At 37.3% G+C, this 24,253-nt stretch overlaps 1 protein-coding gene across 3 annotated transcripts in view; it reads right to left on the bottom strand.

The window, feature by feature from the left end:
- Window positions 1-3,707, bottom strand: part of LOC126366519 (paired box protein Pax-6-like) — a 48,162-nt gene extending 44,455 nt beyond the window's left edge. For all 3 annotated transcript variants that reach the window (XM_050009659.1, XM_050009658.1, XM_050009657.1), the window contains exon 1: window positions 3,368-3,707. In XM_050009659.1, the coding sequence (XP_049865616.1) occupies window positions 3,368-3,497 (130 nt within the window). In that variant the 5' untranslated portion in view covers window positions 3,498-3,707. The remainder of the gene's footprint in view (window positions 1-3,367) is intronic.
- Window positions 3,708-24,253: the final 20,546 nt, after the last annotated feature.

The following is a 24,253-nucleotide window of genomic DNA, read 5'->3' on the forward strand; positions in this document are numbered from 1 at the left end:
GTCGTATATGAACCGATTTTGATAATTCTTTTTTTGTTTGAAAGGAGATATACCCAAGGGGGTCCCATGTCAAGGAAGTCAGGATCTGATGATGGAAGACCAGAGAAATCGAGGGGAATTTTCAAAAATCGTAGGAGCGACTAGTGCGTTTGTAAAGTCATATTGATCGGATCGATCTTTAGGCTTCGGGAAAACTTCCCGACCTTCGAAAACTGGTCAGCATCAGGGAGATACCCTATGGCCTGGCAAAACTATACAACCTGGAGCAATTTTTCTTTCACGAAACGTATTTAAATCTTGATCAAATTCAATCGCCGGTGCAAAAAAACAAAATGGCGGAAAAAAAAGATGGCCGCCATACAAAATTTTGTCGATTTTGGAAGAAGCCCGTTTGGGTAAAAATAATGTATGGGGCGCTTACTCAAAACGTCATGTAGAGTACGGAAATACTTTCTGGTCACCAAAAACTGCTCCGCATCAGAGAGATACTCTACGGCCTGGCAAAACTATCGCACGTGAACCAATATTTCTTTCAGAGCACTTATTTAAATCTTGGTCAAATTCCATAGCGCGTAAAAAAAAAACAAAATGGCGGAAAAACAAGATGGCCGCCATACACAATTTTGTTTTTTCAGAAAATGTCTCGGGATATAAAATATATATCGGGGTTGTGATCGGATCGTCATGTTAAGTATGGAAATACTTCCCGATTTTCGAAAACTGCTCCGCATCAGGGTGACACCCTACGGCCTGGCGAAACTATCACACCTGAACCAATTTTTCTTTCACGAAACCTATTTAAATCTTGGTCGAATTTAATGGCCGGTGAAAAAAATACAAAATGGCGAAAAAACAAGATGGCCGCCATACAAAATTTTGTTTTTCCAGAAAATGTCTTGGGGGTAAAAATGATGTATAGGGGTGTGATCGGAACGTCATCTTTGAAAACTGCTCCCAATCAGGGAGACATCCTACGGTCTGGCAAACCTATTGCACCTGGATTTTGTTTGTTTCCACGACACCCATTTAAATCTTGGTCAAATTCTGTCGCCGGTGAAATAAAACAAAATGGCGGAAAAACAAGATGGCCGCCATACGAAGAGGGACAGTTTCGAATAAACAGGACACGCGAGCTGCTTTAGCAGCGAGCGAACCACGCGAAATCTACTGTATCTATATGTATGCGTGAGTGTGTATGATAGCAGCTTCCACTGACAACCACATGTGTGTATGTACACATACACATGTGTGTGTGTGTGTGTGCGTGTGTGTGTGCGCGCGCGCGCGCGCGCGTGTGTGTGTGTGTGTGTGTGTGTGTGTGTGCGTGTATCTGTGTGTGTGCGTGTGTACGTGCGCGTGTGCTCGTGTGCGTTAGCGCGTGTGTGAGTGTGTGTGTGTAAACATGTTCATCAATAATAATTGTGATCACTACTAATAATATATTATATTATTATATATGAATATAAATCAGAAAATCTGTCTGTCTGCATCCTTGCTCGGTCTAACCATCACTTAAAATCGTAAAATAAAATAAAATTTTTAACAAAAAAAAAACCGACTTCAAACGCAAAACTAAAAAGCAATAAATAAATTTACTTCGCACAAAGTAATTAGTACGTATTTTCAATTAGTTAATTATTTTATAATTCTGAAGTCGGTGCCAAGTAAATGCTACAACAACCCTACTACAATATCAAATTACTATGTACACACAATATTGTTTAATACCTATATCAAAGCAATTACAAAACAATGTCAAACAAAAAATTACAAAACAATCAGTATTGAAAAATATATGAATCGGTACTTCGTTGTAGCATTTCCTTGGCACCGGCTTCAGATTTATAAAATAATTAACTAATTGAAAATACGTACTAATTACTTTGTGCGAAGTAAATTTATTTATTGCTTTTTAGTTTTGCGTTTGAAGTCGGTTTTTTTTTTGTTAAAAATTTTCATAGATAATCCCCAAAATACTTAGTTTCTTGTGCATTTCCATCACACGCGATCAAAACAAACAATCGAAGTTGCACTAGTGATTGATTCTTTCTTTTACTTTGTTAATATTTTTTCTATTTTACCCTCATTTAGCTTCATAAAACATTATTATTTACAAATATGTCAAAATTCGACATAATTGTCACGACAATCCCACAATTGTGGTGACGTAATAATTTGACTGTGGTTTTTTGACATATGTCGAGTTTTATTAAACGCTTTTTTAAATGACAAATATGTCACGTTTTCACGGTCGATTTTTGACATAATTGTTACCTTTATAAAACAGCCTAAGCGCGACAATTCTACAATTTTGTCATTTTTTGACAGATATGTCGAATTGTCAGCTTTATAAAACAGGGCCCTGGTGTAACCACGTCATCCATGTTGCGTGACACCTATGCACCGTTAGTGCAACAAGGTCCTCACATTCTAAATTATATCATTTATCATTTTTTTTTTATTCTAAGTAACAACAGCGACGTCCAAGAAAAACAAATGAACAAGTGATTTTAGTTGAGCTTTTACTGAGCTTTAATTTAACTTGAATTTAAAAGAAACTAGCCAGAATGAGAAAACAACATTTTCATAGGTATAAGACATAATATTTTTCGCAAACTTGACTGTTGTATTATTTTATATATAAAATATGCTATAGGATATGCTTTCTTTTTACCTCTACAGCGTTCTAAACTATAAATTGAAGTTGAAAGTACTATTGATATAATATGGACGTAATAAAAATTACTTATTATCCTTGTAATACTTATGGAAAACAATGTCTAAAGTGATCGAGTATGTACAGGATCAGCTGTCAACCCGTCAAGGAACACATTACGGTGTCGTATAAAACATCACCTCACAGACAGGCGGCCAAGCAGGTGACACTCGGAAGATGAATGACGAAATAATAAATATGGATAATATCCGACATGAGCCATATGCCATTCTTGGTAGGCCAACGTGTCATTACGCTCTTTGCAAATGCTTTGGCTTGAAGTCCTAATTATACTGTATCTAAAATTCTCAACGTTTGTTTTATAATATAATTAGACTACCTTATTCGGATGATGATATTACAATATTGGGAGGGAAATAAAACATAACCTAAATATATACAATGATTCGTTGTAGTATTTATTATATTATATATTTTTAAGAAAAAAAAAATAGCTAAGTGATAACCTTCCAAACTTTTAATCAAAGTTCTATGCAAGATAAGGGTTTTAGTAAATATTAAAGTTCCATACTTAATTATATTGTTACTTAAATAAAAAAATATTATTTATTACCTATTTGGAATCTAATGAGGGTCTGATAAGAAATTTTAAAACTATATTAATTAAAAGTAGAGTTCTGTAAAACTTACCGTTCGGCGAAATATTGAGCGGTTGTGTAAGGGCGGCGGGAGCAGGAGGTGCCGGCTCCATCTTCCAGGGTGCGCAGCACGACGCGGGGGAGAACTCGGGCGTGGGGCCGCTGCCCGCAGATATCAACATGGTCGAGCCACCCTCACTCAGCAGCCCACCGACCGCATCCAGCACCAACCACTCAGTCCAACCCTCCAACAGTCCCAACGGTTACCGCTAACTATGCCCCAGCAAATATTTTTGACAGCTAAGAAGCACCTACGGACGGCAGCCGGCCAGCACGCGCTCGCTTGAAGCTCAGCCAGAACACTGAAGAGCGCGCTTGCCGCACCGGCGCGCCCACTCGCGCGCCTACTCCCATTCGCACGCCTCGGAAAAAATCACCGCCACCAAACAATAACAAAAAACTGCCTCCACTGAATCGAACCTCCATGCACCTCTCACTCTAACCTTCTTAATTCGATTTCCGAACGCGTCAAAATTACGGCAGCGCTCGATTCGATTTCAGCCTTCCGTCCTGTTCTCAGATCTTTCGACTCTACATAACCGCCAGCGCTCTACAAAAAACGGTTACAAAGGCTATTTTTGCTTATCAACAGCGCTGCCGTTACAACGTTTCGGTTGCTCGGCGGAATGAAACTACTCCTACTCGCACTCGTTCGAGTCGGGTTAAGCATGAACCGCATGAAAGGGACAGGTGCTCTACCGCCGGTAGAATTACGGTAGTGAGCACAGGTGATCTTTTACCATTTCTTTGCAGTGAAGGTGTTAATGTATAGCTCTCTCTTTCTTTCTTATACGATATTATTAATACATTGGGAGACAACAATACCGTAATGAACTGCGCTTAATTAAACTTGGCCGCAGTTAACCATGCTTAGCATCCGTTCCAATAGTCAGTATATTGAGTGCGCTCCATTTTAATTAGTTGAAGAGTATAATTTGTCATTCCGAGGCTTTATAATGTAAGCTTTATTGTTTGTTCGGAAGTTACTACGAGTATTTCCAAGTTGTAGAGTTTGATTATTTATGACCATGGGAATGCGGCAACTGTCGGATTAAAAACGACTGTAGAGCAAGTGTTTATGTTACGAATATTTAAAAAAGTTAGTCGACATGTGGCGAAAGATTTGCTAAAGAACAGCAATCTGACTAATATGGTCTTAATTACTTGCGTTATTATCAGCAATCATTTGATGGCACAAAAGGTCTTTTGATGAGGCTCTATTGGTGGCGGTATCAGTGCTTGTTGATAATTACACGCGAGGAAGGGAATTGCCGGAAGGCTCCGACGGAGTGCAACTGGCGTGCGAGCCTTTCAATCCGTTCTTTATTGGCGGTAAATACTTTCTTTGTGCTAGCCTCTTTAATTCATATCAATCTCGATCGACGTTGCGGTTTCCGTTCTTCAGTGGCGTTCTTGAAATTATTTATGTAAATACAACGATAATAACTACTCGGGTATTATTTGCCCTGATTGCTTAATAACATGCTGTTGTTGTGAAAAATACGTGTGGTAGCAGTTTCAGAGTAAAATGAAACGATTTAAAGTATACTTAAAACATGTTTTTTATATTTTTCATTATATGGTGAAAAGCTGGTAGACTACAGAAGATCTCTTTTTGAAACGTAAAGAAATATTGTTGTCTTGTAAGCCACTTGTAAAGGAGTCATCATCAAAGTACATATTTTGCGCGGCGCAGGAGTTGAATTTGCGCCGACGGACGGTAAGTGGGTACTAGACCGAAGCGGTATGTTTACAGTAATAAGTACTCATACCTACCTAATAATGGTCGTCTGTCATTCTCTTGAAAGTTGACTAACACAATAAAACTGTTTATTTTTATTTCAGCAAATATTAACTTAATTATATAAATAAAAATATTCTATGAATATATGTATTGTCTTTTATTTTGAAATTTTTATACTTAAATGTTGTGCAAACCGCGGTCTAGTTACTTATACTTAATAGTATCTCAGTCACAACTATTTAAAATAGAAAATAAGTAAGTTAATTGTCATTTAATCACATATTGATCAACCCCTTAAAATAGTTTACTATTTTATTATCTTTAAAATTTTCAATAATATTTATTCAGTTCTATCCAAAGGTAGGTAGGTATACCTATCGTAAATAAAATATGACATTTCCAAAAACATAGAATTTAGATAAGTATATACCTACTTATGAAACGGTTGAGAAATTATGAAAGTGGCATCATTATCCTAAACAAACATTGGTTGTAAATTGTTACTGGCAATAAATTTATTTTATTCCTCTTCTTCTATTCTTCTTAAAGTCATAAAGAAGTGTAGGTAATATTATCGCTGCCATTGTGGAAACTTGTCATGTACTTACTACGATATACATATTTTTTCTTATGTATTATTATATCTAATTACAAACTAACGTAGATATACATTTATAGTATTAAATACATATAGTAGCCCGTTACGTCCCATTAGTGGAACAACCGGAAGGTGTATATAGAATACGACGACATAATTCCAAATTAAAGCAAAACTGACTAGTCGAGAATAACATTGAAAACGATCAAATCTAACCAACGTTAAAGGTGGTCAAACAGATAAATCGTTAAATTCGATGCTAACAGGATACACCAAATATATCTAATTCCTGCGCGTATCATAATAAAAATTCTTACAATTTCGGTCTTTCACTCAATTATCTACTAATACCGATATCGGTTTCCAAACCGACTTCTAAACTACATTTCAATTAGAACTAAATGGACACACTTACTACTTACTTACTATTATTTTTTTATAGCAACGGTGTTGTACATACAGCCTCCTTGGACAGGGGCCGACACGAAGGATTTAGTGGCGCGATACCGCGTGGGTGTCGCCTAATGAATATATTTATTTTATATTTATGTGCGCCGGCGCAGCCGCTTTTATCACGAGACATGTCCCTATCGTCGTGTACCTGCCTGCTTGGCACTCACGATTAACAGGTAGGTGTTTTCCTTTGAATACAACGGCCATACTTTTTTCTGGAGATTTTAAGTATTTATATATATTTACTTATGAAATATTAGGAGTTAACGGGTTAGTCGTATAATTGACTGTTATGCCAGAAGTTGCTGTTTAGATCAATTCAATATTGTAGTAATCTGTAGGTACTTTAAAATTAATATTAATAAAATTATGTTTAGATTAAAAATTCCCAAGGCTTGGTAGTTTAACAGATACTTTTAAGCATTCAATATTTTCTTAAGCTGTAGATGCAGGTTGCACTCGCATTTTAACCGACTTCAAAAAGGAGGAGGTTCTCAATTCGTTGGATTCTTTTTTTTATATATTTTACTGTGTTTTTCTTTAAATTGACGTATGTATATACGACTGACGTTAATCTTTCCCGGTAGATACCTACTTCTAATAGTATAAAACAATTTACCTAATTAAAGCATATTCACTCTAGTCTTGGAAATCAAAGATTATAGCCTTCAAGGAAAACAGACTGCGGTGGATTATTCCAAGCCTATACGGTTCAAATTCGAGAGGAAACAATGAGTAAATTAACGTTAATTTTCTCACATTTTCCTGTAAATACTTATCCCAAGTTATACTTTCCTTAAACAACACTATACCTAGTTAGCACTTTTTTATATTCATTACTTTATACCTACAATCCGTGATAAATGTTCGGAGTACGTACGGTCACGCCGTCAACTTAAAATCATTAAGATGTTTGGCAAGCCGATCCCTTGGGAGGAGCAAGTCAAATATCTCGGCGTAGTCTTAGATAGACGTCTTACTTTCAAGGCCCATATCAAACGTGTGCGCGATCGCGCCGCGTTTGTAATGGGCCGTCTGCATTGTCTCCTTAACAAGCGAAGTAAATTGTCCCTTAGGAATAAGGTGAAAATCTACACGACTTGCATCCGTCCGATCATGACCTATGCAGGGGTAGTTTTCGCTCATGCGAGTCCCTCTCAAATCCACCGTCTACAGGTAATACAAAATCGTTTCATGCGGAAAGCCACGGGAGCTCCGTGGTTCCTTCGCAATGAAAATCTGCACATTGACCTAGGTCTGCCAACCATTGCCCAATGGCTCAAATTAGCTTCCAAACGTTTTTTCGATTCTGCTCCGCACCACCCGAATCCCCTGGTAGTTGCGGCTTCCGATTACATCCCGCTTAGGGACGGTACTGAAAAGTATCGGCGTCCGAAGGACGTAATATACGATCCCGACGACCCGATTACCCTAGCCATAGAGGCAGCCAATCAGCTCGCGACACCAAACACTTCAGGACCCCGATACCGACCCCGCCGGCGTGGTCGACGATTTCCCTCATTCAGCGCTTATCGCTATCGACCCACTAGGGTCGATTAATTCTTTCAAATATTTTTCCTCTCAGACGACGCCCTGAGCCGAGGTTCGCGCCCAACTGGGCACCCTCAGGCCTGTTGTCTTAAATGTTGTACCGGGTGAGAGCCTTCAGCGCTCCCCATTTGTCCGGCCAAGTAGTTAATGCCATCTGCGGCAAATCTACAATAAGTCACGTCAAAAAAAAAAAAAAAAAAAAAAAAAAAAAAAAAAAAAAAAAAAAAGTTCGGAGTACGCGTGACTTACGTATCTGGCGAAGAGTCGGTGTATATTACATGCTATACTCCTCTGCCTACCCCTTCTAGATAGCAGTGCAGGCGTGATGCTAAATTGTGTTATATTATCTTATGTACAAACGTACATATATAAACTCCCGCCTATTTCCCACTGGGGTAAGCAGAGACTACGGAATTCCAGTTACTTCGATCCTGATACAGCTCTTGTCGTAGAAACACACAAATATACACAATATAGCATAACTGATAAATAGAAAAATATATAAGTAAAGTATTATTAAGACAACTAATAATTTTTCATGCGCGTCGACAGAAAGACTGATAAAACTATTGTTGATTGTTATTATATTTGAAAATTTTAGATTTTTAGTAATGACAGCCCGCCATATTTTTCTGGCCAGTGTTGATATGACATAAATAACCTACAAATCGATTACTTACTCGAGTAGAAATAAAATCAATATGATGCATTTTAATATTATTATAAATGTATATATTTAAATTCGAGACACGTCTCATTCATACATCAATCGTTTCAAACACGCACGCCGGTTCAAACTAGATCGTACTAAATCCATTTTATTCGACAATGTATGTCTTGACCTAGGTTGTGTTACGTTCTAAAACAGTATACTTAACTAAGTTAATTACCGTATAATACACATATCTGCCTTTAATATTTGACATGTCATTGAAGAAAAATTTTCTCCACCGCAGAAGCACAAATCTGAAAATAAAAATATAAATAGTTGGTTAGAATGATTCACCGGTATTGAACCTCAAAGGTATTTACATAATGTGATCACCGCCATACTAAAAGCTCTCTTCAGCCAACAATGGAGTGAGGTGTCGCCATACAGGACAATGGTCTACGCCTCACCCACAGCAAAGTAATCAGGATTCCACACAACGCGCGCGAAACATACGAGTCCATTCTTATTTGACCTCTCTTGTTACCGACATGAAATACGTGTACGGTACCTACTAAACATTTAAACTTTGGTAAAAAGATCATTGGCTGTGGGTAAGTACATATTGTAATAAAATAAAGGGTAGTGTAATAATACCTAAAAGGTTAAATTGTCTGACCTTTTCACGCTTCTCACACTAAAATTTCCACAAAAATATATCTGAATCAACGGACCGAACCAAAGTCAAAGACGGAAATGTAGTATTTTTATAACTTTATTTTGCACATCATAACTACATAATTTAGGTACCTACCTATTAAATTATATTTGATATTCGAACGTCTCTCTCTCTCTCTCTGCACTTATGTACCGTTTCGGTCGATGACGGGAGATCTGGTAATTAGGACCTAGAAAATATAGGCTATTTAGGTGACCAGAAAAGAAAAACAACTGCAGAATTTATGAATTATTTGTTTTAATTTTTTTTGTTTGTTTTTCATTCAAATAAAATTAAAAAAAAAACACATTTCTTAACTTTACCACTAATAACATTACGTTAAACCAAACATTATATTATCCGTCATATTTGATAGGATAGCTGCATCATACTATGCATGACATATACGTCTTCCAACTTTACCTATTCCCTTGCAGGTCCGACCAAAATGGCCCAGGGAGGTGTCATTCGTCGTGGTTCCTCCACAAAGGCCCGTCGGAGTCAGGGCCCATTTCCATTATAATGTGTTCAAAATATTTGTGCTATCTACAGACCACCCAGGATGTGACACTTGATCTGACGTCTACCCGAAGAACAAAGGCCCGAACACTCCAATTTGTTCGTATTCACCTCGCATCTAGCTCCTTGTATCCAAGCGTTTCCATGCGATTGACTCTCCCGGTCTTTCATTTAGTTTTGACTTCAGATGCGTTATTGTTTTCATACATCGTTTTATGTTTCTTTTTTTGTATTTGGAGATCAGTGATGGCGGTTTATTATCTATAACTTATGCTTCATATGGTTTGGGTTATGTTTTATAAACTTATAGCATCCAACGTATTAAAATCAAAATTCTCTACAATTATATGTACATAAAGAGATTACTTCCGCTTTCACGATTAGATAAAGATAATAAATTCCTAGGTACAGCTAAATCACGCAAAATTCACGCGTATCCACTTTCTGTTGTAAAATAAGTTCTAATACCTATACTCAAGTACAAAACATCTAAACTTGCTATCGAAACAAACTAAAATTGTAAATAAAATCAAAATAACAAAAAATATCCAAATGCCTACATAATAATTTACTTACACAAAATCCTTTCATGGCAATTTTAAACTCTATCAAAAGTAAATTGACTATCACAGAAAAATAAAATCAATAGAAATGTATCGAGCGTCCTTTCACCTTATTACGGTATAATGGGTAGCGTACAGCATCTATTACGAGCATCTATCGCGCACATCCGCCCAATGGGCGCGCTTCGACGCGGGGCGGTGCCTGCGCTGCCCCGCCCCCTGTGACGTCACCACTGCGCTTTACGCGAATTATGCTCAGCCGAGTGACGATTCTGTTTTCTGTGTACTGTGGAATTAATGCACCTTCTACCTACGTTATGTCTAGTTAAAAAAAATCGATAGGTATCTACCTACCTGCATAGAAACGGTTAGGTACGGTGCTTCGATTTTCCAATCATCGCATTTCCAAATACAATACAAACTATCTATCTATTAATAACGTCCTCCGCGGTCCAGTGGTTGAGCATTGGGCTCACGATCCAAAGGTCCCGGATTCGATTCCCGATGGGGTTATATCACAAAAATTACTTTGTGGTCCCTAGTTTGGTTAGGACATTACAGGCTGATCACCAGAAAGATGATCCGTGCTTCGGAAGGCACGTTAAACCGTTGGTCCCGGTTACTACTTACTGATGTTAAGTACCTACCTAAGTAGTAGTTACATGAGCCATGTCAGGGGCCTTTGGCGGCTCAATAGTAACCCTGACACAAGAGTTGATGAAGTTGTAACTCCACCTCACAACCCACATGAAAGAAGAACATGACATGTATTAATCTTTTGTTTCTATCGTTTGTATTTAAAAATACGATGATCTCCGAGGGATTTTAAGAATGAAAAGCACTGTACGTACCTTAGGGTGGTATTAATAAACTAATCTCAGCTTCGAGAGTGCCCTCAAGCCATGGTCAATCCCTGTTTTTATATAAGAACTGTCACATTGACATGATCTTGAGGGCACTCTCGAAGCTGAGATTAGTTTATTAATACCACCCATAATGTTTGCATTAAGGCATTAAGGTAGAACATACATTGTATAATAGGTACTACACATTTTTGTAGAAGATGATGAATAAAAATGTTATTTATTTATTTATTTAGCACATATAAGAATAATAAATTAAATAATATATTTCAGATATAAAATAATAGCAAATTAATGTTATCATTATTATCATCACTATCCTTGGTACAAAAGACATCAACGCGTAACCTTGCTGCAACGCTCTACAAGTGACTCACTGCCGTCTATGTTAATAAAATAAATAACTTATATATTTTTTGTTTTAATACTTTTTAAACAACAGAACAAAGTACTTAGGTAGTTAAGATCGTCGAAAAAAAAATATAGATCACAATTTTTCAGTAAAAACCCGTAATAATATTTGAAATCGGATCCTTAAAATTGAAAAGTGGTTACTTGTATGTTCCTACTTACAAATAAAGCTCGGAACAGCGTGGCTTGCACATTTGCTTTTACATTTGCAATAAAATTTGTTTTATCAACATGAAAAATAAATAAATGGCCTAAATTTTTGTCCACATTATGCTACGATACTGCTTTACCTATTTATACATATTTATGACACTTTCAGAGAATGGTGAGTGTATCTGTTTAAATATTTACAATCTACCAAGAGGCATACGAGTTCAGCTCCTAGTTCCATATACCATAATTAATTAAACGTTCGTTGAAAAGATCCGGCACCTAATGAGTTAGAAAAAACGCTGTGTCGTCGCATGTGGAAAAAACACAAGTAGGTATTTTAACCAGGTGACAGTTTTCTGTCACATTTACGTACATAATTGAGTACCTCGATTCGGAAATACCCACTTTTTAAATTCGAAACTGTTTCATTTCTAATAGCTGTAGGCATACGTAGCCCAATTTCAGATTGTCATGACCTCAGACGTTATAAGTTTGAATAATATGTTCTTAGCTTAGTAAAGAGTCCTTTTAGCTCTATAAAAAACACGAAATTCGTAGTGAGTGCACGCTAGGCCGCGACCGCCCGCCCTCTGACATATGGCGCCGGGACGGAAGGGGCGCGACGCGCGCTAGCTCAGACTGCCTACCCCGTGTTTTAACTCGCCTAATTGTTTCCCATTTACATACATTAACAGAAAAAACCCACGCAACTGACGCCGCCGACCCAATATGTAAATACCGCTTATATAGCCCGCAACCCCCCGGTAGGGCGGGCCGCTCACCGCACATATTCAAACTTACCAAAGTCTCGTAACGGAAATCAATTGTCGCATCACTAATTACTACCGTAATATTCATGAGAATGAGTCCAATAACAAATCACGCTACAGTAGTCTGTCGAAATCCACCTTGTAAATAGATTATTCATTATTTTATTAGGTATTACCATCTATTATTCAGAAAAGATAGTCAGTCCCTCATTATCCTTTCAATTCGTTTAAGAACCGCTAATTACGAAACGGTAGATAATTAAATAACGGTGAGAACCGAAAACTAACAATAGAGTGATGTAGCGGGTCGGATTAATGGGTAAAAATGTAATTTGTGTGGTGTTACCAGTTTGTGAAATCCGCTGTGTGCATTTTTGCAGAGAAACTCATTGTTCTCGGGTTCGCCTTGGATCGATCATGCAACATCATGGGCAGATTTCTCCCAAGACAAACAAAACACCGCCTAATTTACATTTTATTACTTTGTATTTACGTAAGTAACCTACATTAAGTGTAAGTACAAAGATAAAGCGAACTTTCAACATTTAAGTTGACAAACTTCCGAAAGATGTTCTTCATCTCCGCAGCACTAAAAGGGTGCGTAACTCGGCCCTCGCAGAAAAAAACATTATGTTTGCCCACTTGTTCAACAAATAACATTTGTCTGCCTGTTTGAAAACAAAATAAAACTAGACAACGTGTATCTTATTACGCATAATATCTTACATAAGTATAAAGTTTTCATAATTATGTAACATTTGTCCAGACCTTATCTTATCAAAGTTTACTCGCCACGATGATAAAGGCATTAGTTTTGGTAATTAGGTGTCCAGTGAAGGTTTATAGTATCACAATAGTGTAACAACTGATAGATAATTAATTATGATGTTTGGACAAGTAGCATAATACCTAATTTTTTTTCTCAAAATCTTATTTGTTTCCTAATCGATGGTAATGGTTAACGATGTCGGTGTTACAATCACAACTTTATCTAGTTATAACTTAAATGTAATGTATTTTGTGTTCTGTCTAAATAAAAAAAATAAAATAATAATTCTGATAGTCAGATAAAGTCAGTTTTTTTCAAATGCCGTCATGGAAATCAGATTTTTGTTTGGACTCATAGATTTAACTACTACCATAGATTGAGCATCAGTGCCCAAAAAGTGGGACGCAAAGTTACTGTTAATATAGAGACCTTGACAGTACTTTACCTCAGTGCGCGATTAGGCGCCGAACTGTCAACTCGGGGAAGTGCGTGGTAAAAACTTGCAAAAATAGAAGCTCAAAGCGAAAAAAGGAGGATGGAAGATCATATTTCTATTAAGTAATGACATTGTGCATGTTATTATAGTCCAAACATTTTAACTTTCGCAGTAAAACCTACCAAAATTATTTAAATTACACTAAAACAAGTACTCCCGGTTAATTCACCCCGACGATGCGTATTTTCTTAATTTGACACGATTTTATTGAATGTATATACCGCTGTGTACGAATGTATAGCTAAACAAGCGCCAAGTTTCCGCCGCATTTTTGTATCAAGCGCTGTATCTACGGCAGTGGTATCAATGTTTGGACCCCTGAATATGGTTTTCATGCGTATCTGTCCAGATTTCCAATACGGCCTGCTCACATCTAAGCTATGATAGGTTCTCGTATCGAGTACGTGTAGCTCAGACAATGGCTAGGCTATCTGCCCCGCGATCGAACAAAGGCTACTTACAACTGTTCTTAATCGTCATTTCACATGCGGTTACACTGACAGAGCCGTGTCTGGCTGAAAGTAGATGTCTTACGGGTAGACGCATGCGCGTACGTACCGTTTACAAAGTTGAAGTAAGTTTCCTGTTACTGTCCAGGCTCCTTAGCTAAACTTATGTATGACATTGAGACTGAAAGTGCCTATTTTGTAGTGAATATTTTACGTAGTGATGATAATGTGATTCAGCTGGTTTCAAAAAATATCTTTCTTTATTCATATAGTTACATAGTAACACATTATTTATAATTATCATTCTATTTTTAAAAGTTCCGCAGATTTTCAACCAAGAAAAAGAACTTATTACCTGTAAGAAAAACATCAGCACAGGAACCTAGAGGTTCTTAGATAATAATAAATATAAATGTTGAATTGCTATTTAATTTTTAGTATTTTCGTATCGACAAACTGAAAATAAATTATTTATTGAAATATCAGTCTCATACACACGTAGTTTTCATAATTGACAAAACTATTTTATAAAACTTGCAGAGGTAACAAAAATAGGAATCTTTTAGTCTATCGCTCCTCTATTTTGCAAATGAAGGGGGCGATTTTGCTCGCTCCGCGGTCTGCGCTAGGCACAATGGGTTTCGGAACTGCAATCTGCATAGATATGCACCGAGCGATGCAGGCCATGCGAATCTGCCACCACCGCGCTCACATACATAAATCCTGATGCTCCGCTTTCCATTACCGTAGGCTGTCGTAGTTTCTTTGCCATCTCGATGTCAACTTTTCTCTATCTCAACAAGATTTTCTTTGTTAGTTCTTCCGCAAACCATACCAATGTGAAATCTTCGTAAAAATGTAAAGAAAAATTTCGTTGCCTACCTACATAATCTATTCACAGATTACTCTACATGCATACGTAATGCAAGTTACAACAGATAGTTCCGTAATTACTCTCATCCGTAAAGTAAGTGGTGCATGTACGAAGGTAAGTCTCTTCCGGGCGCTTTCGTGAATATTCACGGACCATCTTTGGTAGTTTATTTTTTAATTAGTGGCCGCTTTTTCATAGGCCGGCTACAATCAAGATATGCCGTCGTGTTCGTGTGAATGGCCTGCGTTGGCTGGTGCTCAGTGTTGCCTCACGCAGTCCCGCGGGGGCGGCGCGGGCGCGGGGCTCACCGATTATATGCAAATGAGATGTCATAACACGTGAATAATTACGGCCAGCCACGAGTCGCCCTTTCGGACGAGCCACACAAATTGGTTTTACGTGAAAAGCAGTTTTACGCGCGACACGTAGTTGATGTATGTTTGCCGGGTGACTTTACTAAAATGGGGAGGAATGCATAAAATATTCTACATTAATGGAGGTAAATTAAGCGAACGTTATTTCGTTTCGTGGCAAAATTTGCTTTTGGAGGATAACTTCATTCAAGTAAATTTTTTACCGACTCTTTATTAGTTTGAACTAATAAAGGCAAATACTTTTACTTCCTACTGCACCTAATCAACTATATAAGTATATTAAAGTATTATATTTTTAATATATAATATAAATATCGGCAACAAAAACACGGCATCGAATTAATTCCATTATTTCCTACCAAACAATAAGTTAACCTCAGACACTTCATTTAAACGTTTTAAACCCCTCCTGATCACATTCAATAATCTTCAACTAACCTCAGTAGGCCCAAAATAAATGGCGAGTCCATTTTTACGGGCACCACTTTTCACGAGCGTGGAAATTGCGAGCCACGTCGAGGGGGCAGCGTGACCAAGCATGCTGCGTTAAGGGGCGCGCGGGTCGTTATGCTAATGCCTTTACATACTAAATACCCTCCTTATATCCCACCAACTTACTAACAAAACCTCCTACTTTAATAATCTACACTTAAAGTTGTTTCTGCCAAGGTCCGAAAATCTAAATAAGCCTTTTTGAACCGGTTAAAGCAGTAGCAGTATGCGTGTCTGGCGACTGTAGTCGCGATAGTGGGAAAATGGACGTTTGACTACGTTTATGGCCCGACGGCGCTCGGATTTAAGGCGTACCCTCATACTCGTAAATACGGTACACGAGCCACGATAACGCCCTTAATAAGGTTTATTCTCCAAACAATGTGTCGCTGCATGAAACTTTACGAGCGGCCGGTCTAAAGCCAGTCTGACAGCGAATACAAACTTATAAATTAAACAATTCGTACACACACGTAGCATTAAATAATATGGAGTGTAGAATATATAATAATTTAATAAACTACTGCATTCCTTTTATAAACGTTTAGGTATTTTAGAAAGATTACACAAAAAAACAAGCTCCTAATCACTAATGAAGCATTATCATCATCATCAGCCCATTAACGTCCCCACTGCTGGGCACTACTACTGAAGCAATTAAAACACCACATACTTATTTAGGTAAAGTGTTCAGAAAGACACACCAGTCGTAATGCTGCGGTCATAATAACGCAACGACCTGATGTAAAAGTTCTACTTTGACTATTGTATATTGTCACAGAATTCGTAATAGCACAAATAGCGCAAAGGATCTTTTTCCCGCGAAAAAGCAATGCGGAATGGTGACTATAATTAATTTAAGAAACAAAGTAAGTAAGTAGTAGCTTTTTAATTTTATACTCAAAATTTCCAGTAAGAGAAGGCAAGGGAACGTACCCATACAGCCTCATGTGCAAACTGTGTAAACTTGGCGCTTATTAGGTGACTGTTCGTTCAGGCCTAGACTAACTTTAATGACTGATATTGAATGAAATTTGATTTAATAAATTGTTGTATTGCGTTTATGAAAAAACTAATGTTTAAAATAACATCAAGTAACAAAAATGTAAACATTATACTTACTCTTAAAATACGTCTCTTCTTCTTCTTAATCCTTTTATCCCCTGTTGAGATATAGATTTCAAAGAACACCTACCAAAAATACCTACTTACCTAAAAAATAAACGTTTGAAACAATATGGTGGACATCAAATATCGAACGTTTGAACTATTTTTGTGATATTAATAATTATGACGAAAAAGGAATTCGTCCAGTTATAAAAACAGTTCTCCTACTCTAAAAGATCTGAAAGAACACTTTTGTAAGGCTGTTTAGCTTTAAGTTTAATTTAGCTTTAAGTAGTAGAGGTGAAAATTTATATTTAGACATGTGCCTTTAAATCCCTCCCTTACTATCAGTCTTTATTAGAATCCCTGGCTTCCCTCGTAATTTAAACTTGGCACTTGCACATAAAACATAATTTCCTCTCTTGTAGAACAAATAACTATTTCCATAATAGTGCAATAAAAGTCAAAAGGTATTTAACTTAAAGATCTATTATTAATACGTAATTTTGTGGTACAAAGAACATTTTCTTGAGCAAAAATCGTTAAATAAAAGTACGGAATCGTTTGCGGTTTCGCGGCTCTTCTCCACTACAGAAATCTCTGGTGATGAATGGAATAATTTCTGTTCTTTGTGTGTTGTACAAGGACGTCGATAGTACTCCCCTGGGAACCCAAGGACCTTGAATTCGATTCTTAGTATCGATCATTAAATGAATTAATAATGAGATGGTTAATGCTTTATTAAGTTCCAGTTTTGTTCAGTAATACTACATCGATATAATAAGTCACGTTAAAAACAAAAATCCTTCACTAACCCATACATATAGAAGCACAATATCAACGTTACAATATTAACGTCTTACAAAACCTAGTCCAAAGTAAGAAACTAAAAAAAAAAACACTTTTTTACTCTACCACCTCTAAGCCGCCGCAAAATTAGCACCGACACTATTAACCCACCTTTCTCAAATTGGATAACCTAAAAAAGATAAGTAACCAAATCTGAGTGTCTTTAGCCCGGCCTTTCTGTAGACAATAGGGTTCCCTCGATTGTCTGTCACGGACGGGACCACATGCGGAACCTTAATTTACAAAACCGCTAAACTACAGTCTTCTTACCGTGAATTTTACGACACAAAAGTCGAGATGAAGCCTTTGCGGTTATGCGTTTGACCCGTAATTAGGGTGTTTAGCCATAATAGCCCGTAACGGTTGCTTTTGGCATCGTATTGTGTTGTGTATGTATAAACCACTTGTTATATATCGCTGAATTTAGTTCTGATTCCTGTCAATAAAGAATGTGAATTATTAACTTCGTTTACGTTGTTACCTTAGTCCAGAGCTATTTGCTGTTTACTTTAAATTATTAGTTCACTTTACGTTGTTTTTTATAATTGATATTATTAGATATAGTGTAACGTAAGAAAATCATTATCATCATTATAATTACCTCACTTAATAATAATATAAAAAATACACCACATTTTTTTCTAAATTATCATAAATACTTTTTACTTCCTATTGAAAAAGGCTAAATGCTAAACGGTATCGGGTGTCCCATTCCTTGCAGCGGAATGCCAGGAATATTCGGCGGGCAGGTGTGGTCTGTACGTCTGGGTTGCCAACTTCAGTAAAAAACCTGCTTTGGTTTTTACCCGACTGCGGCGATGCAGGAAGGAGGGTTATTATGACTTGTACATCAAATGGTAACTACTTTAGCAGTAGTGTACGAATTTCCCTACGATATAGCCGGAATTTCAAAGGTGCCGCTTAAATTTATTTTTTATCGATTAATTATGCAGACTTTGAGAGTCCTAAACGTTTGTACAGTCAAGTAGTTAATGTGATCTACGACAAATCTACAATAAGTCACGTCAAAAAGTCACTAAAACTAATGGATTAAAATAAATAAACACTTACAGCAAAATAGCATGTCGAGATTTTTGTCGAATTATAATATTTTATTGACAGAAGTCTCCGACACAACTTTTTCCAGTCAAATGTAAATAAACTAGTTCATTTTTATATTTTTTAATATTTCAATTTTTAAATATTTTTGTTTAGTGCTCTGCCGATTTCATTTTTCATACGTATTAAAACTGTGGGTAGCCCTGTGCGCCCGCGCCGGCGACGCTAATGAACACAATGAAGACGTACCGCACTGCATCCGGCGCTGATCGATTGATTTACTCGCCGCCACAGCTCGAGCTTTTTGTATCTACTGTCACAAGCATTTGCATATCGGAGTCGCGACACTGCGAATTTTAAACATCCTGTAGAGTTGGCATTACGGAATCAGCCCTGTAATTAATGTGTTGGCTACTTGAACGACCGTGAAGAACTGAAATGACATTTAGTTACTTATATAACGATGAATAGACTTGAAATAGCTTCAGATTTTACTTATTGCAATTTGTGACTTTATCTAATGAAATGAAGACAGTAAGCGCTATTTTGTCATGGAAGGATTTTATGCTTACATTGTCCCCGATTCCTGCAGACACCTCCTAATTTTATTTTAAATTATACCTGTCATTTTCTTATCCGCAGAAAAGGAAAGGGATGGGACAGGCATAGAATCCACAGAACCCAGCAGAAGTTTAAACTTCTGCTTAAAATTGAACAACCCTATAAAAATTTTACATCGGCCAAGAACCCGATTGAATAAAGCTGACAGCACACATCGAACGGGTTGCATGCCTGCGAGATACCTATTGGATTCTCCGGGGTTATTCATTCATTCACTCATTCATTTTAAAATTAACAGATGTCAATCTTCCGTCTTTTTCCTTTCTGATGGATAAGAAAATGACAGGTATAACTTAAAATATAATTAGATGGTGTCTACAGGAATTAGAACTACCTACTCACTGATCCATTTTTTTAATACTGAACTAACAGCTTCGTATGTGTATGATAGTCATTACACAACTACCACATGTAGGTAAATCGTAATACGACACACCTTAGACACAAATAAATTCTCCGTTATCCTTATTCTTAGCTCCATTAATCTACTTTTTTCGCAGTCCGTACAACAAAGTACTGATGTAATAGATACGCTAACCGAGGGGATATGACGATTTGCATATGACGGCGCTTTCAGCTATTTAATGTCTTCGACTACAAACAGGGAATCTTCGATGTGTTGCGATAAACGTCAAGTCTGGATCTTATCATACACGCATATGTTTTGTTATGTCATGTTCGAACATAGATGACTTAATGTTAATGAATTATTAATCGTATTTTTGCAACTGATACAGCATAAGTACATTTATATTAAAGCAGCTTCACTTCAACCGTGGTGCATTTTTGGCATACGCGTTACAAATAGGATGAAACATCGCAGTGCATCAATCACTCAATAAATATTTTTTTATTGGACATAAACATAAAAAAGGACATGTTGAAACAAATAAAATTAGCACAATAAGTGGCATTCTTACTAAACAGCAACCTCCACTATTCTCCAAGCAGTCTTAGAAAAGATGTTTATACAGTTTTGTGTAAAAAAATTACTTACTAAGAATTATTGTTTATATAAGTAATATGTTTCTTCTATATACAATGCAGAGGTTTTGTATTGTAAGGAGAATTAAATCAATCTCTTCGCGACTACGAAATCGTATGTTTCATATGAGGTACAAGACTTACAAAGCAATTTGTTAAGTGCAAAGACTAACACCTAGATAATGGTAGATACGATCGATAAAAGTATATCATGCTGTCCTATTCTTATATTCCTAGTATGATAGAGAAAACACAACTAATTGAATTTCCATAATCATAATGTATTCATTCAACAAGCTAATTTGAAAAATTCCGCTTGGAAATTGTACACCAAAGTGCACTTCCAGCGATTGACAATAAGTGCCCTATCTTGATGAACCGACACGAACATGGTTACAACATTGAACGACTCGACTTATGACACTGATTGGTTTAAAATATTCATTAGCCATAATAAACACACTCACCTCTCTACTCTACCCTGGGGTAAGCAGATTCACGAAACATAATTGTCGGAAAATTAATGCACTAAGTAAAAGTAACATAGTCAACTTTTTAGATTTCAGCTCGCCTCATCGAGGCAACTTAACTGCCTAATAACTGCCTGCGCTAGGGTCGGCCCTAGCCAGTTTGGCGATGCAGAGGGGCAACGTGGCCAGTATTCTGAGGACTTTGCCTAGATGTGGTGAGCTGGAGAACATTTTTTATTTAGAGCTTTGTATTATTTTTAAATGTTTTATGTTTAAAATTATGTGTGTTGTTACAATTGTAGTTGGATGTAATGTACTTGTTTATGTATGTTTATTTAATAAATAACTTACTTCTTAGATTAACTAACTCTAGTTAGCTTATTTGACATTCTAATAATGCTGGACAATTGTTACGGACAGGTTGCTCCCTTGTGAAAGGTTCATCATATCCATCTTAGGACTTCGTATCAAGATTGGCCGGAAGTTTGTCTTTGATTACTTGTGACTCTGCCCACCCTATTAAGGAATACGTGCGTGAATTTTTGTATGTGTTGTTATATTTATCTTATAAAATATCCATGTTCGGTAACTGCGTCGCAAAAAAAACTTTCAAGTAAGAAAGCAATTTTGGACATAAAAATAATTGTATCATTCACTACGTAAGCATAGCAAAGATCATTACTATCGACTCATTATTGACTAACTGTCACAGTATTGATTCTATACATAAGCACATGAAACAGACCTTGGTAAACTTTTCAACAATGCAGTAAAAGTCGATGTGACATTAGCTGAAATGTAGGGCATCCAACAAGCTATTGGCTAAGTAATTTTGTTGTCACTGTAATGGATGAAAAGTACCAATGTAGATTGACATTTAACAATTTAATAATCTACTATGATTTAACCACAGGGGCATAGTGAACAATGACAAGCAGTCGGGAATCTGCAATGAAACCAACGAACGTCAAATCACGCCAACTCGAATTTTTTTTAAAACTAGGTACTGCGTAAGAGTAAGAGAGGGTTTCCAGGATCTCAGCTTCGCGGCTTTCTATCCCGATTTGTATTGTATCATCAATGGTTCCAAAAAGTCTCCCGCCACCTAGCACGTTGGTATAACAGAAAGCTCGGTGAGGTGTGGGTACCTAGTTCATCAGGACAACCCCAATTGGGATATAGTCGTGAGCTTATGTTTGTTTGATGTTTCTTCCAATCTTCTTCTTTGCGAGTCGATGGCGATCGATACTAAATTTTTGCTGACCAATAATTGGCCACGCTTAGGCTGCCTGTCCATTTAAGCGGAGCGAGCTTGCGGAGCGGTAAAAGGGATAAATATTAAGCAATAGGATTAACCAATCTCTGTCCACTGCAGCTGAGCGGAGTTTTTATGCAATCCTATTGGTTAATATTTATCCGTTTCACCGCTCCGCAAGCTCGCTCCGCTTCAATGGACAGGCAGCCTTACGGCATTGTCAGTGGCTTCGTAAAGGTCTTTAATAGTGCAGGTGTTAGGGCACTTAGGAATAATATATGCTATTCGATCCCAAAACTATTAACAAAGGTTTTTATACGTACGCTCTGTGGACCAGCTTTACGCTGGGAGCTTACAATTGCCTTGCGAGTTCAGTACAACAACACCTTCAGGAGTCTGTTGAGTCTCCCACGCAACTGTAACGCATCAGATACGATTCCGTATGCTGGTGTTGATGATTTCTATATTGCCTCGATGGTGCACAGGAGAACTCCAACGGAATCCTGGAGATGATAGCTGGAAGGTGGACGTACTGGACGTATTGGACGTGTGTTCTTGGGGCTGTTCACACACTTGCACATTCTCAAGCAGCCTACGGACGCCTTCGTTTCCATCGTACTGTCTATATTTTTGTGTTTTGTCTCATGGTACCTACTGTCAGTGTTTTTGTGTTCTTTGTAATTCATATACCTATTTATCCCCCCCCCCCGTTCCCTTCCCTTCGGGAGTCTCATATCCCTGATTTTAACGCGATAAGAACCCGCGGTAATTAGGATAATAACCGCGTAAACCTCAAACAATTTTATTATGTATTTCTTATGTTGTGAATAGTTGTGATTTTGTTGTATTTTTTACTAACTTAGTTTGTTTATGTTTCATGTAGTCTGAAAATAAAATATTTTCATTCATTTATTAGGTATGCAACAAGTCGAGATTTGTGTAACAGAGCGCACGCTAATGTGAAGATGCACTGTCTGTTTCTCTATACTGTGACTAGAACTAACTAGACTAATATATTCATTAACGGCATATTTCCTTCATTATATCATCTATCTAGGCTAAACTCCACGAAGATACATACATAAAATCACGCTTATTTCCCACCTAGGTAAAGCAGAGTCTATGGAATTCCATTTGCTTCTATCCTGACATACTTCTCTTGCTTACTCCACATTCATCAATCGTTTTGTGTGCACACGCCGGTTCAGAGTAGATCGTACGAAGATAGAATAAGATAACTACTTATACCGCAATACTTCATTGCTTACAATGTATATAGGTGCATTTTATAATTTATATTTGACCCAGTCAAATACCCAATTACATAAAAGCTTCAAAACTCCAGTGAGATTACTTTTTTCAAAAGTAAAGTAAGATAGACACCTTCCAACTTATATGACAAGACAAGTATGCATACAACAACACAAGTGATATGTTAATACGTTCAAGACGATTTAGCACCCCTCAGAACATTTGTAGCTGGTTAGGGGTTGTCTTATCTGAGTGATCGGCGCGGGCGCTTATCAGCCCTTCTTGCATCGATCGCCAGGGACATCCTAATGACTCCGCTTATGCAAAGTGGTAACGATGAATTTGTAATTGTTTGTTTTATATCCTGTTAATTACTTTTAATGATCTGTGGATAGGGTTCTTTATGTTCTAGGGGAAACTCTACCACAGATTACTTAATACCTAGTTAATGTACCTATAGTAACGACCTCCGTGGTCCAGTGGTTGAGCGTTGGGCTCACAATCCGGAGGTCCTGGGTTCGATTCCCAGCGGTGGGGACATACCACAAAAATTACTTTTGTCATCCCTAGTTTGGTTAGGACATTATAACAGGCTGATCCCCTGATTGTCCGAAAGTAAGATGATCCGTGCTTCGGAAGGCACGTTAAAACGTTGGTCCCGGTTACTACATACTGATGTAAGTAAGAAGTCGTTACATCAGCCATGTCAGGGGCCGCGGCTCAATAGTAACCCTGACACCAGGGTTGATGAGGTTAGTACTCCACCTCACAACCCACACGATAGAAGAACGTACATATAGTGTAAGGTTTCAGTGACTGATCTTCAATAAAAACAA

The sequence above is a fragment of the Pectinophora gossypiella genome, chromosome 4 (genome assembly GCF_024362695.1).
Source record: "Pectinophora gossypiella chromosome 4, ilPecGoss1.1, whole genome shotgun sequence".
Lineage (NCBI taxonomy): Eukaryota > Metazoa > Arthropoda > Insecta > Lepidoptera > Gelechiidae > Pectinophora > Pectinophora gossypiella.